Raw genomic sequence first — 18,580 nt, forward strand, 5'->3', positions numbered from 1 at the left:
CAATTTATGAATTAAAACATTATCTATATTTTGTCTTTAAACTAATATTTTAAAAATATTTTTACCAAAATAAGTTACATAAACTCTTCAAAATTACCACCCATAAATCTTTTTTTTTTAATAAACCAATATTTATTTAGCAGAAACTATTACAATGTTGTGTTATGTTTAATCAAATTAACAAAATTGTTTCAAAATGAATTACTATGCAAATAATCTTTGAATTATTAAAAAAAAATATCAAACTAACTAATTTTGATGAATGAGGATTAAGGAAGTGAAAAAATAAAATGTTTGATTTTAATGAAATTAATTAAAAGTATTTTTTTTTTCTAAATAATATATAGATGGATGTGGTAGTTGAAAAGAGATTTGAAGGAACTTATCTCCAAACAAGATAGATCTAAGATTACCTAATAAGTTTGGCCTTGTTTGGAAAAGATAATAACTAACATCTTTTCAAGAGATAAAAAGAAAGAAAATGTAGATAAATATGGAATTGAAAAGAGATTTGCAAGAACTTATCTCCAAACCAAACAAGATATAAGTGTCATTGTTTGGCAAAATATAATGACTAATAACAAATAAGATAAAATATGGCGAAGCAGAACAAATGCATTCACCATTCTCGCCCTGTTTTACTTCGAGAAACTTTTTACGACCCTTTCGTTTCGTTCGATTTTAGAAATTTTCTACATAACACTGTCTATACCATATTCTATAAAAAAAAAACCATATTAACGGATTTTTTAATATAATATATTATAATAATATTGAATTTTTTTTATATAAATTAATAAACTTAAAATTCTTCTAATTTAAAAAATAAAAAATAAATATATGATAATTTTACATATTTAATTGTGTTTATTGTATTCAGAATCGGGGTAAGATCGAGACGAGACGAGAGACACAAATACAATCTCCCCCATCCCCGATCAACTACCGATCAAACCGGGAAAAAATCGTCCCTCATAGCAATTAGGATCCCTGGGATCTCCTGTTTTCCTCACGAAGAGGAGCAAAACAGTCATTTTTTTTTAATATGACTTTTTTGCCACTATTGTCAGAAGAATATAAATCATATTTTTTTTAATAGTCAAATCGAAAACCGCAAAACGAATTATAATTCTCGTATACTTTTGTTTTAGATAAATCAAGTTATAAAGTGAGAAAAACCAAACATATGTCCCCTAGTGATATCTCAGTTAATGAAATAATGCCAAATCGCAAATAAATGTGAAATGCATGTCAAAAGCTGTCAACCAAAGGTAAAATATATGTGTTTGCATCTGGACGCAATCGCAGAAAGCGGGGCCCAATCGCCATTGATGGGTCTCATTCTTTTTCTCTTTCTCCTACCGCCTATAAATCGATCTGCATATGGGTTTTCCATTTCTTCATTCTTTGTCATATTTTCATTACAGAGAGAAGAAGAGAAACAGGGGTTTTTTCCTCTACATTCCCGAGGCTTCTAGGGTTTTCAAGTTAAAGCCCTAGTAGCCGTCGCATCTTCCTTTCAATTTCTTCTTTTCCTGCCCGGTAATTTGATTCTTCTTGTTCATCATACATTGGAATCGCCCTAGATTTCGAAGACATTTGTTGGATTTCTGGTAAAGACGACGATCCATCTATCTATCTCTGTTTAATTCTTTTACTTTGGTTTCTAGGAACGGCAATGTGCTATAATTAGCATATGAAATTGTATTATTTCTATAGATGATAATTATATTACCTTTTTAGGTTAAAGTTTGACATTGGTTCTCAAAATCACCTATTTTCTTCTTTAAGAAATTTGACCTTGTTTCAAATCTCTGTTAAATCTCGCTTTCTATTGTTCATTTTGATTCTAAATTCATTCATTGAACTTGTATTTCTAGATAATCTCTGCAAACCATGGTTTTTTGGATATTTGGGTATGGTTCATTGGTTTGGAACCCTGGATTTCATTATGATGAGAAGGTCATAGGTTACATCAAGGACTATAGGCGAGTGTTTGATCTTGGTAAGAAACATTTCAGAGATGCCCTTATTCTTTTAGTTTCTGTAAAAGTATTATCATCTTTGCTGATAGTTTGTTCTACTTTGTAGCCTGTATTGATCATAGAGGAACCCCTGAAAGACCTGCAAGAACCTGCACATTGGAATCAATGGAAGGAACTGTTTGTGTAAGTTATGGCTCTTAGTTTTTCGTAGACAACTCTAATAATACAAACCCTTTAACATTGTTGTATTTATATCAGTGGGGCGCAGCATACTGTGTGCGAGGAACTCCCGAAGAGGAAATCAAGGCCATGGAGGTACTTTTACTATCTTGATTCACTTATTTGAATTAAGCTGATTTGATCATTGTTACAAAAGAACCAGTTAATTGTTTAGAATGTAAGCTATTATCGATTAGTTCAGATAGTTTCATTCGTTATAGAAGATCACTTAATTTTCAGTTTTATCAAATGCATTTGAAGATCAAGATTAACTTTTTAATTTTTGCTGGTGCAGTATCTTGAGCGCAGGGAATGCGAATATGATCAGAAGACATATGTGAACTTCTATAAGGTAATCTCCTTTGTTTCTGTATTTATTACTGCAAAGAATTTACCATATATATATGCTGATTGGTTTAATTTAACTGATAAAAATACCCTTTTTGGGTTTTACAGGAAGGGGATGACACAAAAGCTGCAATTACTGGAGTGATGGTGTAAGTATTTGATTGAAATGTGAATTTTGAACTACAAATGAATTGAAAGTTTTGTATTGATGAACGACGATTGTTTGCAGTTTCACATCGACACCTGACAAAGAATCAAACAAGTATTACTTGGGTCCTGCTCCATTAGAGGAAATGGCTTGGTAATATTGGCCCATTTGATAACATTTATGTTTCTGCAAAAAAGAAGATAAATTTCTGAATCTATCGAATCTGTATATGTTATGGTAGGCAAATTGCGACTGCAGATGGTCCTTGTGGCAATAACAGAGACTACATCTTCTTATTGGAGAAAGCTTTATCCACCATAGGTAGTTTTTCTTGTTTTTTTGGTTATTAGGAAAAACGATAAGCAGTGGGATTGCCTTATTGTTGCTGATTAGATTAGATATTTGCGAAATTTGCAGGTCATGAAGATGAGTTAGTGATAGAACTGGCTAAAGAAGTGAGGAAGGTTCTGACTGTCATGGAAGCGAGTTGTTCTTCAATGGAGAAAAACATCGACACGAAGAAGTTAACGGGTCCCACACACATTCCTTTGAAGTCTAACCTACCGGAAACTACTATCCAACAACTGCTGCCACCGCTTGTTGCGACGGATTCATGATAATGGAGAGGAAGAATTAACATGAATAATACTAGTAATAATAAAAATAAGTACATTTGTGGCTGGGGTGGCCTTTCTTTGCTAATTACTACTTTCCTTTTGATGAATTAGACTTGAAGAGATCTTTGCGAAATGAGTTTGAAAGATGGCCTCGCCTATAACAGATCTTTTATTTATATGTAATGGATGAACTAGAGAAATTCTATCGACCCAAGTAATTCTCGACAGTGTTTTCTTTCTCACTGGTTTTTGTTTGGTTTTGTTTGCAGTAAATCGAATGAAAGGGTAGTTTATGATGAACATTTGACGATTTCTAATCAAAACAGAACAATTATCAAATGATCATATTTACAAAATAGGCTCAATTGACAATGACAATTAGATGATTCTTGAGTCATGAATATTCGTGAGCCTTATCAAATATGCATCCTTATCATCATACAATCAAGAATATAATAACCATTGATTCCTAGAACAAAAAAATGTGTAAAGATAATGAAAAACATTAAGAATAATTCTCTCCCATTTTCAAGGGAATCAAACACCATAATATTCAACCAAATCTCTTTGTCACTAGTGGGAATAGAAACCAATTGAATTTGGATTCGAACCAAAATATCTACATTCGCAATGTTTATACCCAACCCTCAACTTTGTTTGGTTTACGAATTTCTACATTCTAACGTCTCATCCATTGATTGTTATGATGTTATGTTCTACGGTCTCATAATTTAAACTTAGGCGATATACATTTTAGGCGATATTACATTTGGAAAATATGTATACAATTTTTTATTTTTTATTCTGATTAAAATTAAATAGTGGGTTTATAATGGATTAGTTGACTATAAAATCTGAAAAATTAAAACTACTCTTTCATTTATTAGAATTCCAATAAAGAAGATCCTTGGGGGTCAGGATGAAGGGGGAGAAGAGATGAAGCATTGACGATTCCGACGCCGGAATCTTGCCGGCGGTGAGCTTCATGTATATAGTATTCAAAATTTAATGGTAATTCTTCAATCTCAATTATGTATACTTTATAATCAAATTATTATTTTAATGGTATTTACATTATACAACTTGTTTTTATAATCATTTAAAAATAGCTTTGATAAGATATTATTAATCTGACTTATGCCTTGTTTGATATAGTATTCAAAATTTAATTTAAAAAAATCTCATTATTAACCATTTTTTTAATCAAAATATTTAAATAATAAATTATCAAAATATAAAATACATTTAAATAAAATATCTAAGATGATATTTTCTTATTTTATTTTAAAGTTATTATATATATATATTTTTTTGACAAGATAATAGAACTAATATAAAACATTATTTAAAAATGATAACTTATATTCAAGAAATAATATAAAAAACTATTCTAAAAAATATTAACTACCTCAATATTTGAATAATAGTTTTAAAAAAAACTTAGAATAATTTCAAAAAAATAGCCTAATATATTTTTTTTTATCAATGAATGGGCTTGTTTTTTTATCAATCATTTATTTTATTTTGGGGTTTTTCCACCGGGGATAAAACAGCTGGGCCATTTTTTTTTCATGGTCTCAAAGCCTCTATAAAATAAAATGATACATACTAATGAGAAAAACAAATATTTTGATATGCATAGAAATGTTCTTCTAAAAAAAATAATTTTAAAGTTATTATATATTTTTTTGACAAAATAATAGAACTAATATAAAACGTTATTTAAAACTGATAACTACTCAAGTTTTATTAAAAAATAATTTGAAAAACTATTCTAAAAAAATATTAATTATCTCAATATTTGGATAATAGATTTAAAAAAAGAAAACCTAGAATTTTTTTTTTTTTTTTTTTTTTTTTTTTCAATTTTGGGTTTTTTCCACCAGGGATCAAACGGATGGGCTTTTTTATTTATTTAGGTTTTTTTCATGGTCTCAAAATTTAATACAAAAATAAAATAAAAAATATACATACTAATGAGAAAAACAAATATTTTAATATATATATATATATATATATATACACACCTGAATATTCGAATAATAGATAATAATTGATGTCCAACTTACACGTCACCTTCTCCAAAACATTTTAATTGATTTATTTTATTTTAAAAATTAATTATACAAATTTAAATTCAATTTTAGTTGTTAAGGATATCTAAAATGTTTCTAAATTTAATAACACTAGCATTTAGTCGGTGCATTTGTACGATTAATAATATAAAAAATCGTGAAAAAAATTACGAATAACATTTTTAATTTTATTTTTAACCGTTTTAAGTTTATGGGTGGGTCAACCCACAATCCGACCCAAGTATCCATTTACTCAACATCATTATATTATATTATATTATATATATATATATATATATTAGTTAAAAAATTGAATTTATATTAATGTTAAAACGTCCCGCGTTTATCAAATTTGATGTTAAATTTAAAATATAAAGTCTTTGTAGCCTAGTTGGTTAAAAAGTTGTACTTGTTTTTTGTTAGGTTGCAAATTTGAAACATACCTCTAGCATTTTTAATTTTATTTTTAACCGTTTTAAATTTAAAGGCGAGTCAACCCACAATCCGACCCAAGTATCCAAATTAACCACAGCTCTCGACCCCGGCAATCCGGATACTTTAAAAATTAAGCATCATTATATATATATATATATTAGTTAGTTAAAAAATTGAATTTATATTAATGTTAAAACGTCTCACGTTTATCAAATTTGGTGTTGAATTTAAAATATAAAGTCTTTGTAGCCTAGTTGGTTAAAGAGTTGTACTTGTTTTGTTAGGTGGTTGCATGTTCGAAACATACCTCCAGCATTTTTTATTTTATTTTTAACCGTTTTAAATTTAAAGGCGTGTCAACCCACAATCCTACCTAAGTATCCAAATTAACCACAACTCTCGACTCGGCAATCCGGACACTTTAAAAATTAAATATCATTATATATATATATAGATATGAATAGAAGAAAGAATAACCCAATTATAAGAGAACCATCATAATAAAAATAAAATACAATAATTCAAAGAAATTCATTGTCAACAATTTAATGGTTTAACTTAACTTTGTAGAATGATTTTTTAATAGTGTTTTTATTATTAAAGACGATGATGAGTAGGTTGGAGCGAGGAATACATTTATAATCTCGTTTCTTTTTATTATCATTATTTTACCGTTCGATTTTAGGGAATTTACGCGGAACACCTTTATACCATAATCTCTAAAAATAACTAAAAATTATACAAACAAAATTTTAATATTAATATTGTAACATATTGAAATTTTGTATTATTATAAAATATAAGTTTAAAATTCTTATAAAATATAATAAATAAATAAATATATTGGTCATGTTATATATTTGGTTGTGTTTATTAATATTCGGGGCAAAATTTGAGTGAGATCGGGCCGGAGTGAGACTACCTCATCCCGATCAATTACCGATCAAATTAAGGAAAAACGCTCATTATGGAACAATTCGGATAAAATATTATAATTGTCATCCCTAAACCCAAACAAACAAAGACAAAATGTTATTAAATTTGTACAAAATAAATAAGTTGTAGAAATTTATTCCATTTATTTTTTAAAAAAAAATTATTTAAATAAATTATAAAAAACTTATAGTATATTTATTAATCAAAATATTAAAATAATATTTATTTATTAAATTATATTATATATTAATATTTTTTAATTCCTTTTACCCAAAAACACAATACATTAAAAATAAAAACTAAAAACTAAAAAATTAATTTGGAGATCAATTGTAAATCAAAACTACATGATTTTTTTTTTCCGGTTTTTATTTTACGCGCTGCTCACATTCTTCGGTCATTAAATAAACATAACAATACACTTATCTGTGAAGGAGGTATATCTTTGTTTATGAGATGTCTTCTTAATTTTGTTTGGTTATTATACCTGACGTATATCAATGAGATTGACATATATCAACCTAATTAGGAACGTGTAACATGTTACACTCAATATGACGGATATTACCCTAATTATAAAATTGAGGAGGTGAGTCAATTCAGAATTCAGACTAACAGGATTTTACAATTTTGCCTATAAAATACTCACAAAAGTATTTGTAAACTCATTAATTTGTGAAGAGCAAGGTGCCTTTGTCACGAAGGAATTTCAAATAATATTTAAATTGCATGTGACTATTAAACTAGACTTGCCAAGAGTTTAGGCCTAAAATAATACTTTAATTCAATTATTCACAATAACTACTAGCTAGCTAGATTCCTTTAGTATGATTTATATTTAATAATGAAGCACCGGCCCGATGATTCTTCCTAGATACATCTATTCATATATATATATACTTATGATTAGTTTCTCAATAGCTGCATCTGCCAATTCACTTATAAAAGCAACCATATTACAGAAGAAACATGCTCTAAAAAAATAGGCATATAAATGTAAACAGTATCAAGACATATATACATACCCATTGTCAACCAACCAATGCATCAATCCAGCTGCAATCCCTTTCGTGACAGAAAATACAGGAAACAAGCTATCAGGCTGCACTGGGCGAGGATCATATCTACCCAGCATTCCAGCAGCTGTATCAATTATTACCTCTCCATCTTTATAGGCACATACCTTAACAGTAATTATTTACATTCAACAAGTGAGGTTCAAATATAAACAGGTTACATAAGAAAAGTATATCTCTACTATTACAAGACCCACAATCATGATTCAAATGGGAAGGAATCAAATAATTGAGTAGGCTATGACTATTTAGTTAAAATTGAAATCAGGATTGAAATTCAAATCTATTATGTTTGGAAGAATTTCTAGATTATATAATACTTGAAGAAAAAATCTATTTCTTGTCTTTTTTTTTTCCTTTCTTTTCTCTTTCATGCTCTCTCACCATTAACATATATATATCTGAAAACGTATCTAAATACAAAACAATAATTATTAACATTGACATCTACCTGGATACCAAGTATTTTGTCAGCATTAGGAGGTAGTTCCCTCCAGGCCCAACAAAATGATGAATGGAGAACCCCTCATCTCCATCTGTTGGGCGGTATCTTTAAAAGTTTGCAGGATTTTGGATGTCAACATCTGTACATTATGAAAAACAGATTTCATTAATCTTGAAAACAGGATAATAAAGAACCATGGGAGTCAATTTATTGTTTCCACATACCTCATTATCGTCTTCTTTTAATTCAACCGAGTCAACTGGATTCTCGGGTTGTTTACCTGCTAGGCGCGCCCTTGCCCTGCCCAGCCCAAAACCACCGGCACGAACTTCTAAGTTGGTAAACTCTAACACGGTGACGTCATCCCAGCAAGAGATTATTGGAAATTTCCTTTCGTAGGGGATACGTTCACCTTCCACAAAAACACCATCTAGGTAGCAAATCTGGAGTAAAGGAATGAGAAACATGTTAGAAAATATTACATATCTATAAATCATATACAAGAGAGGCAACAATACTTACCAATAAAATGGTTATAGGTCCATCGAAATATGGATTTTTATCTTTACTTGCTTTTTCTTTCCAACTTCTTACACTGTCAACCAATCGTTGTAGTGTGAAGTGACACCAGTTCAGTTCTTTTATGTTATCAACATCCATTAAGGATTTGAGAATTTTGAACCTGAAATGAAAAAAATACATGTGTCAGTATTCACAAATACAATTAGATATATAATAGGTTTGAATACATGTTTACCTGGCTCGTGAATTTTGAACTGGACATAAAAAACTTGAGACAACAAAGACAACGAAGTCGATTTTGAAATCGTTGTCTGCACTTGTGTTACTTAATATTTTGAGGATCATAGAAAGTGTTTCGGGAGCTTTTGAGTCTTCCCCGGTCCATCTGGTCTTCCAATCCATCAAGAAATTAAAATAATCAGGGTCCTTAGTCTTGTCCCCCCCAACGGACTCGACTACGTTCGTTGCCCCTCTAGGGAGGTTCATCACGAGTTGTACGAGATCTTCATCGATAAGGATCTCATCACCGTTGGCCAATACCAGAGAACTCTTATCCGGGTCAAAACATTGGATTACGTGTCTGGAAAAATGCGCCAGGCACTTGGAGACACCCATTGTAAGAAGAGAACCAAACCCGATTTCCTTCACGGCTTCCCTCTGTTCTACGCTCAATTTAGGAATCAGTTGAGCGAGGCCATGAGGTGATGATCTGGTTAGAAATGTCAGTTTACGTTTCTTGAGGGTTTTGGTTTTTGGGGGAGATGGTGGTAACCCTTCATCGAATGAGGTAGTACACGGAGAAATATTAGTGGTTTCTGGGGGTGGTTCTGGTAACTCTTCATCGACTGTTGGAGTGGAGGTAGGAATAACATTGGGTTTTTTTTAGGGGGAAAAGGTGATGGTAAAATCTCATCAAAATGGGTAGTACCTGCAGCAACATCAGTAGCTTCGACAACAACTGTGGAAACTGATTCAGCAGTCGATGACGACTTAGTATTCGTCTTCGGATTTCTCTTCCTCTTCCTTTCATATGTAAAGTTATTAAACCACGAAGTCATTATTTTTGGTGGGATAGCATAAATCAGTATTCAACGAAATAAAGTGAATAAAAAGGTGTAAAATTAGTATAAACACAATAAGATTAACATACCTCTCTGGTTTATTGCTGGGATTGACGTTGGATGCAGGAGTGGGGGCAGTTTCGTTTTCGTTTATGCTCCTACAGACTTCCAAGACGACCTCTTGGGAGTCGATGATATCCACTTCCATGTTGTTGCCTTGGTTGCCTGACATCTTCAGAAGAAATCCTTGTAGAATAAAAGAAATATCTAGGGTTTCGACGTTGAGTGTTTGGATTATCGCCGGGAGATAGAGAGAGAAGAATATGAACAATTGCTTATGAAAATGAAAATGATGGAGAGTGGGATTGTAGCGGGAAATTGAAATTATATCAACAAGTAATGGAAGCGAATAAATATTCGTTCCATATCGTAACTTTTTAAAAAAATTCATAAAATAAATTGAAAATAAATACTATTCTTCGAAGCGAAGATTTATTCGCGGGATGTAAATGCACGGGTAAGTGAATTTACATGACAGGCAAGTGGTCCTCTCATGGGAGGGGAGGGGGTTTTACATGAACGTCAAGCTAAAAATATTTGAAAAGAAGTAATATTCGCTTTCAATCGTCTCCTCGAAAATAAAAGAAAACCATGAGAGTTCAATAATTGAAGCGAATATTTGTTCGTTTCATGCATGTCAATTTATATTAATTGAATTAACATTTATTAACAAACGGAAATATAAAATTAATAAAAAAAAAATAGCCAATGAATTGAAGCATATAAAATCCATGTCAATTTGGTCTGTACATGCACGGGTAAGTGTATTCACATGGCAGGCAAACGGTCTTCTCATGGGTGGGTTGGGGGGTTTACATGAGTTTTTAATAAAATTAAATTAAGCAAATATATCTTCGCTCCTGAGGGTCTCCAGACAAAAAAAATTAAATAACAGAATTAAATAAAATTAATAAAAAAAATATGAATTAATTGAATTAATATTTAATAAACGGAAATATAATTATTAAAATTAATTGAAGCAAATATATCTTCGCTTCTAAGGGTCTCCAGGCAAAAAAAATTAAATAACAAAATTAAATAAAATTCCTAAAAAAAAATGAATGAATTAATATAAGCGAATATTATATCGCTGCATGTGATTTTTAATAATTTAAATTAATATTTAATAAACGGAAATATAAAATCCCTGTAATTTTGGTCTTTACATAGACGTGTAAGTGTATTCTCATGAAAGGCAATAGGTCTTCTCATGGGTGGGTATGGGGGATTTACATGAGGGTCAGGGCAACGGGCGTGTAGATCTTCGCTCACATCACATCTCACCCTTCCCTCTAATCCGGTGCCCTGAGCGAAAATATCTTATTTGGGTATCATATGATTATTATATAATTTCCTGGCGTTAACAGGCGCTTCCGTTAACGGCGTCTTGTGTCAACCCGGGACGAAACCCGGATTCCGGATTCTCCCTCCCTCCGTCTCCTACCCAGATTGATTTATTATTAAAATAATAATGCTGCAATCTGATTGGTCCGCCACAGGAGAACACGGCAATCGGTAGCAGAAGATCTGGACTGCACTTAACCCACCAATCAAATTTGTATCTTAGTACCATTTATACTATTATTATTCTAATAAATTGCATGACTATTTTTGAAATTTAATACTAAAATGACAATAATTGATATATATATTAAGTATATCATATAAAATATGCACCATTTCATACCAATTATAATTTATATTTTTTGAATTTCAAATAATAGGAATTATTTACTATTATGAGCAATGAATAATATTACTTAATCTTGAACTTTTTTTTTTTTTAATTCATTTGTGTAATGGCAAACAATATTTAAAGTTTAAAATTTACATGCATATAGGCATGTCTTAAAGGCAGCATAACATTTATTAAAAAAGTGACTAGTGGGTGTTTTACAACAATAGCAAGTGTGATACATTGGAGTACATGGACTCGTCGTATTGCATGCCGATAGTTCTAGTCCTTGGTCCACATCTGAAAATAAAATAAAATTAAAAAGTTTTAATTTATTTGATTTTTATTATCATTTAATATTTAGCTTTTATAGGAGATAAATATTAAATATTAAAATTTTGAATTATATTATATATATATAATATATATACTCTTAAAAAATATCAAATAATCGATCATAATAATAATTATATAATTCTCACCTGTAACTCCATCCTGATTATACGAGGTTGGTATTTCAATCTGACATGATATCACTGTACTGTACGTAGCATACAAAAATTTAATATAAATAATCACATGTATATTTCATAACTAATTGTCTAACCAACCAATGAAGATGAAATTTTGAAAAAAATATTTTATTTGTGATTAATTATAAATATTCATATTATTTAAAAATAATAATGAAGAGAAAACTCACACACAACAAGTGAGAGAAGGGAGAGAAGATAAATAATATTTGTAGACTCCATTTTTTATGATGATATTGACATTATACAAATTGCATTTTATAGCTTATGTGACAAGATAGTCATAATCTTTCTTACTTTTTATTTATGCCTTGTTTGATATAATTTATCTAAATTTAATTTTAAAATGTTAAAATCTCATTATTAACCCTTTTTTCATAAAAGTATTTAAATAATAAATAATTAAAAAATCAAATACATTTATATAAAATTTCTTAGATGATATTTAATTATACATATTCTTTATATATAATACTACATTTAGCTTCTAATTAAACAAGCCCTTAATAATCAAACATTATATATTTACACAATCTTCTATAAGATTCACTAAATTTCTGCTTTTAAAAACAAAATAATTGCATTAATTACTAAAGAGATTGCTTTTCTACCTTTTATAATCACTTTGTCCAATAACTTGTTTGTTATAGTTTATTTAAAATAATCTTGTTATAAATCATTTTTTTTTATTAAAATACTAAAATAATTAAAATATCAATTACATTTAAATAAAATTTAAATAAAATTTCTAAGATGATATTTGTTAGATTAACTTTTAATTAAACAAGCCCTTAATAATTAAACATTATATTTATATAAACTTCTATAAGATTCACTCACTAAATTTCTGCTTTTAAAATAAAATAATTGCAACTAATGAGATTGTTTTTTTACATTTTTTTAATCACATTTTTCCTATAATCGGTTTGATGTAGTTTATTTAAATTAATCTTGTTATTAACCATTTTCTTTATCAAAATATTTAAATAATTAAAATATCTAATACATCTAAATAAAATTTCTAAAATGATATTTTCTTATATATACATATTCTTTATATATTCTAATCCCAATAAATTCATTATTCCGGACAACTTGAAGTTCGAAAATTTTCATCATCAGATCGATGTCGATAATATTTTTAATAAAAGATTATTTAAAAACATTTATAAAAATATGTGCCGATATTTTGAAATTTATTATAACAATAATTCATTTTTTATCGAATTTTAAATAATCTTTAGAGTTAAGATAATCAAAATATAATTTGATTAAAGAAAATATGCGTTTAAATTAAATAAAAATAAATTAATTAAAAAAATTATTTATTTGATAAAAGAATCGTCAATTAATTTTTTATATGTTTGGTGATACTTGAGAAAAAGTTTTCGCACTATATTCTCTGTAACCGGTAAAGAATTGTCTTTATTCTATAAAATTTTAATTTTTGAAAAATTAGTTTTAATACATTTTATTTAACCAATTATTGGTGCTAGACATGCACACATCTTTTTCTTACGTTTAAAATTGTAGAACAATATTAAAATGCTAGTACTTACGATTGATGTCGATGATTGATGAGGAAAATACCTAAAAAATATTAGTTTAATGTATTCTGATCTAAAAATAAATCTCAAACAAACCCTTATCAAAATATATTTTGTGAAAATATTCAAAAAATATTTTAAAACTGTTTTTTATTTTTTCAGATTTTTAGAAAATGATTTGGGGCTTTAAATTAAAAAATAAATTTTGAAATTTAAAATCTTAATCAAATAGACCATAGGACAAATCATTTTGGTCTAGGGTTTCGATCCCTCAGTCTTGGGCTAAAACCCTTGGTCCTAGGTTGAGACCTCTCGATCGAGTGTGGGAAACCCTTAGTCGAGATGCGGGAGGCTCTCGATCCTAGGCTAAGCATCCTCGGTCGGGTGCGGAGAGTCTTCGGTCGAAGTGTGTGGAGTTCTCGATCCTAGGCTAGGAATCCTCGGTCGGGGCTAGAAATTCTCAATCAAGGTGCGAGGAGCTCTTAGTCTTGGGGTCGGGTGCAAGATTCCTCGGTTGAACGTAGGGGAGCTCTCGATACTGGGCTAAGTTTTCTCGGTCAGGTGCGAGATTTTTTGGTCGGATGTAGGGGAGGGTTCGATTTTCTCGGTTGGAAATCGAACTCATGTCAAGACCTCAGTTGGTCGTTAGGAACATAAAACTACATGTTTGATGGTTTTGATTGGGGCTTTGATCAAAGGGCATGGGGAGCTTTGCCTAAATTATATCAAACCGGTCATCTCAATGCATCATGATCAGGATGATGTTCCATTAAACTCAAAAAGTTTTGAGGTAAAAATCTAGATTTGATTTTTAAGGTTTGAAGAAGTGTAAGGAGTTTGCCAATAGCTTCCTTATACTTTATAAGATCGAATGAAACCAAAATATGAACACTACATGTTCGTTTTAATCAATTCAAGAACTATAATTTTTTATTTTCATACAAAAATTAGCTTTTGATCAAACATGATCGGGATCGCTTAGAATTGGTTTGAATATGCTACTAACATCCTTAGAAATGTGTTAGAAAGGTATTGGGTCGTTATTCTTGAGCTATAACTCAAGAACATAAACCCGAATTTGAAAATTTTCAAAATCAAATATGAGTACTTTTGATTTAGATAAATTGATTTAGTTTAGTTTCAACATAAAACTTGTAAATGATCTTATATTGTTTCCAATCAAAAAATTGAACAATCAAGCAATATACAAAATTGGTCGAATTAAAATTATAAAAATTTCAATTTGAACTTGTAAATTGAATTATAGTATGATTGGAAGTTTACTGTGAGTTGAAGAACACTCCTAAACTATTTTAGAAGATTTATGAATTCCTAGCTTTGAGTTTTACAACTTTACATAAAGATTCAAAATTTTCAAGAAAACTTAAAAATTTTAATCGCGAATTTTGTTTGGGATTGATTGAGGGCTTGTAATTGGATTCTCTGCCTTATGTTTGTCTAAAGGAGGCTATTTATAAACTCCCAAGGTCGGTTGATCGATCAAGTGTATCGAATTTCAGTCAAAAGTTATCAATGACGTTTTATCTGATCTTCATCCAACTTGATCGTTCAAGCCATGATGAGGCCTATGATCGTAGGTGAAATAATCACAGTGGTAGGGTGATCATTCAACTTTCGAATCAGTCAATTTGGTGGACTAACGTTTTCATCTTTGAGAAATTAAACATTTCGGTTGTTCATCATATCGTTCGTTGTAGTGGGGTACGCGGTCCTCTGTTGTTTATTGGATGAAGTTGGAGCGCTCATCCGATGGATGTAGATTTTGTTGCACTAAATTTTCCCGATTTCAGATGCAATAGATCACACTCCATTTTTAGCCTGGCTTGTTTGAAATTAATTTTTTTAATCGGTTGACTTTATTTTTGACTTATCAAATATTAGTAATAAATAAATATGATATTTATTTTGTCTATTTATTTTTATTTTTATTATTATTTTTATATTTTTGAGGTTTAATAAATAATTTATTTGAGACAAAATTTATTTATCCTATATTATTTATTTTAATTCATTTTGACCCCTTAAAATTAATTTGAGATAAAATGAATACAATATTTATCTCAAATTAGTTTTTTTTGCCATTATCTTAAATAATTGGGATTTAATTATTAGATTAATCATATAATTATATTTTTGACCTTAATCTTAATTATTTTGATTTTATTTATTTGAAATAATTATTTTAAAATTTATAAATTGGGTATACAAAATTTTAGTGTTTATAATAATGTTAAGAAATTAAAAGAATAATTTTTTTAAATAAATAATTTATTAAAGATAAAATTTTATGTTAAACATTTTAATTTAAATATTTATAATAAATCTATTAACTAATATATAATGTATTAATATTAATATTAATATTAATATACCTAGGTTATATTTTAGTTTTTGTATTATATTTTACAAATAATGTTTATAATAAATTTAAATAAATAAATTATTTAATATGTGTGTATATATATATATATATTTAAAATATCTAAATAAATAATAACTTATTGCCATTGTAATTCGAACAGTTTCCCAAACTAACCTTGTTTGACGTTCACTTTCCCAAACTAACCTAGTTTGTTCATTTATTCCCAAACTAACCTAGTTTGTTCATTTATTCCCAAACTAACCAAGTTTACTATTCAAACTCATTTATTTTTTTATTTTTTATATTTTTACATTTCAAATTTATTATAGATATATATATATTTAAATTATTATTTATATAAACTAAATTATTTATATTTTGATATATATTTTAAATTATTATTTTTATAAATTTAATTATTTATATTTTGATATATAATTTTAATTATTTTTTTATAAACTTAATTATTTATATTTTAATATAAATATTTAATGTTTCATTAACTTAAGACATATTTTTTTACAACCCTTAAGTTAGGAATACAACACATTAAAAATTGATAAAAAATTTATTGTGAAATTATATCACAATAAAAAGTCAAAATTATTTAAATAAAAGACAACCCAACAAATATAAATAATAATTTGAATGAAAAGTTGTCAAAATTATTTTAACAAAAGACAACCCAACAAATATAAATAATAATTTGAATGAAAAGTTTTCAAAATTATTTTAATAAAAGACAACCCAATAAATATAAATAATAATTTGAACGAAAAGTTGTCAAAATTATTTTAATAAAAGACAACCCAATAAATATAAATAATAATTTCAATAGTAAAATAAATAAATTTATGGGGATGAAAATCATACTGCCATATATATATATATAATAAATTTGAAATGTAAATATATATATATATACATTAAAATATAAATAATTAAATTTATAAAAAAATAATTTAAATTATATATCAAAATATAAATAATCAAATTTATAAAAATAATAATTTAAAATATATATCAAAATATAAATAATTTAGTTTATATAAATAATAATTTAAATATATATATATATAATAAATTTGAAATGTAAAAAAATAATAAAAAAAATAAAATTAAAAAACTGAGTTTGAATAGTAAACTAGGTTAGTTTGGGAATAAATGAACAAACTAGGTTAGTTTGGAAAAGTGAACGTCAAACAAGGTTAGTTTGGGAAACTGTTCATTGTAATTCACCGTACAACAAACTCCTAAACCTAACCTATGTGAACGTTCAGAAATCCTTAATCAAGTCAACTAATGGTAGACCTGACCACGGTTCGAATTCGAACTTATTCGAATTCGAATTTATCAAAACATTAAACCATATTCAATTTTTCATAAGTCGAATCGAATACGAATTATAAAAATTTTGAATTCGAATCGAATTATTATCGAATTATAATCGAATCGAATTATAATCGAATTCGAATTAATTTTATAATTTTAATACTTAATTAAAAAATTCTAAAACTTCTAATTTATTTAAGAATATTATTTTAATGTTTCAACCAAGTTCAATTATTTAATAAATAAAGTTAATGTTTAATATATTTAAAAAAATAAAATAAATTAAAAATTGGACATATGTAATTAATACTTTCAAGTCTCAAGTCACATTCACAGCCGTCATAGTCACGGTCCTTTATTATTTTTTGTTCCAAATCTGACATATGTAATTAACACTCTCAAGTCTCAAGTTACATTCACACTCACAAGTCACACCGTATAATCTATTATTATTATAATATTAAATTTAATAATAATTTGTGTCGAATTAGAATTCGAATCCGAATCGAATTTGAATTCGAATTCGAATTTTAAATATTGAAAACCGTATTCAATTCTTACTCTAACGAATTCGAATTCGAATTCTTGACGAATCGAATTCTTGACGAATCGAATCGAATTTTTAACGAATCGAATCGAATCTCGAATAAAATTCTATTCGTGGCCAGGTCTAACTAATGGATTGTTCAACAAATTATTTTTTAAACATTTCGAATAGTCTGTCAAAATCCATCCCAGCACAAATATATTTAAAATTGACAATTCATATATTTTAAGGTAAAATAATATTATAATATCTAAGCTATAATATAGTTATTTTTAAAATTATAAATTTAAGTATAAAAAAGAAGTGTTTACAACTCCCCAAAAGTCGTCAAATGTTTAGATTTACTTAACATAAATGTTCCAAATGAAAAACTAATAATTATAACATCGAGAAATAGAACAGCATATATATATATATGTGTTTTTTTTTTCTGATGGTAATGAAATAATTAATTTATAAGAGATTAATTAATTTGAGAGGTTAGTAAAAAACTGAAACTAGTATTTAATTATTAGACAATCTTGATAATTCAAACAATATTTAAGGTTTATATTTTACATGCATACAAGCACATAACTTCGGCAACATAACACTTATCATAAAATTGACTAGTTGAATTTTTACAACAATAACAAA

The 18,580-nt window shown here is 27.9% G+C and overlaps 1 protein-coding gene across 1 annotated transcript; it reads left to right on the forward strand.

The window, feature by feature from the left end:
• The first annotated feature begins 1,403 nt into the window (after window positions 1–1,403).
• Window positions 1,404–3,478, forward strand: LOC124941493 (gamma-glutamylcyclotransferase 2-1-like). The gene is made up of 9 exons (XM_047481832.1): window positions 1,404–1,613; window positions 1,881–2,005; window positions 2,092–2,168; window positions 2,244–2,300; window positions 2,500–2,556; window positions 2,661–2,701; window positions 2,782–2,853; window positions 2,942–3,021; window positions 3,118–3,478. The coding sequence occupies exons 2-9, from the start codon at window positions 1,897–1,899 to the stop codon at window positions 3,315–3,317; spliced, it is 693 nt and encodes a 230-aa protein (XP_047337788.1). The 5' UTR covers window positions 1,404–1,613; window positions 1,881–1,896; the 3' UTR covers window positions 3,318–3,478.
• The last annotated feature ends 15,102 nt before the right edge of the window (window positions 3,479–18,580 follow it).

This window comes from Impatiens glandulifera, chromosome 6 (assembly GCF_907164915.1).
Source record: "Impatiens glandulifera chromosome 6, dImpGla2.1, whole genome shotgun sequence".
Classification (NCBI taxonomy): domain Eukaryota; kingdom Viridiplantae; phylum Streptophyta; class Magnoliopsida; order Ericales; family Balsaminaceae; genus Impatiens; species Impatiens glandulifera.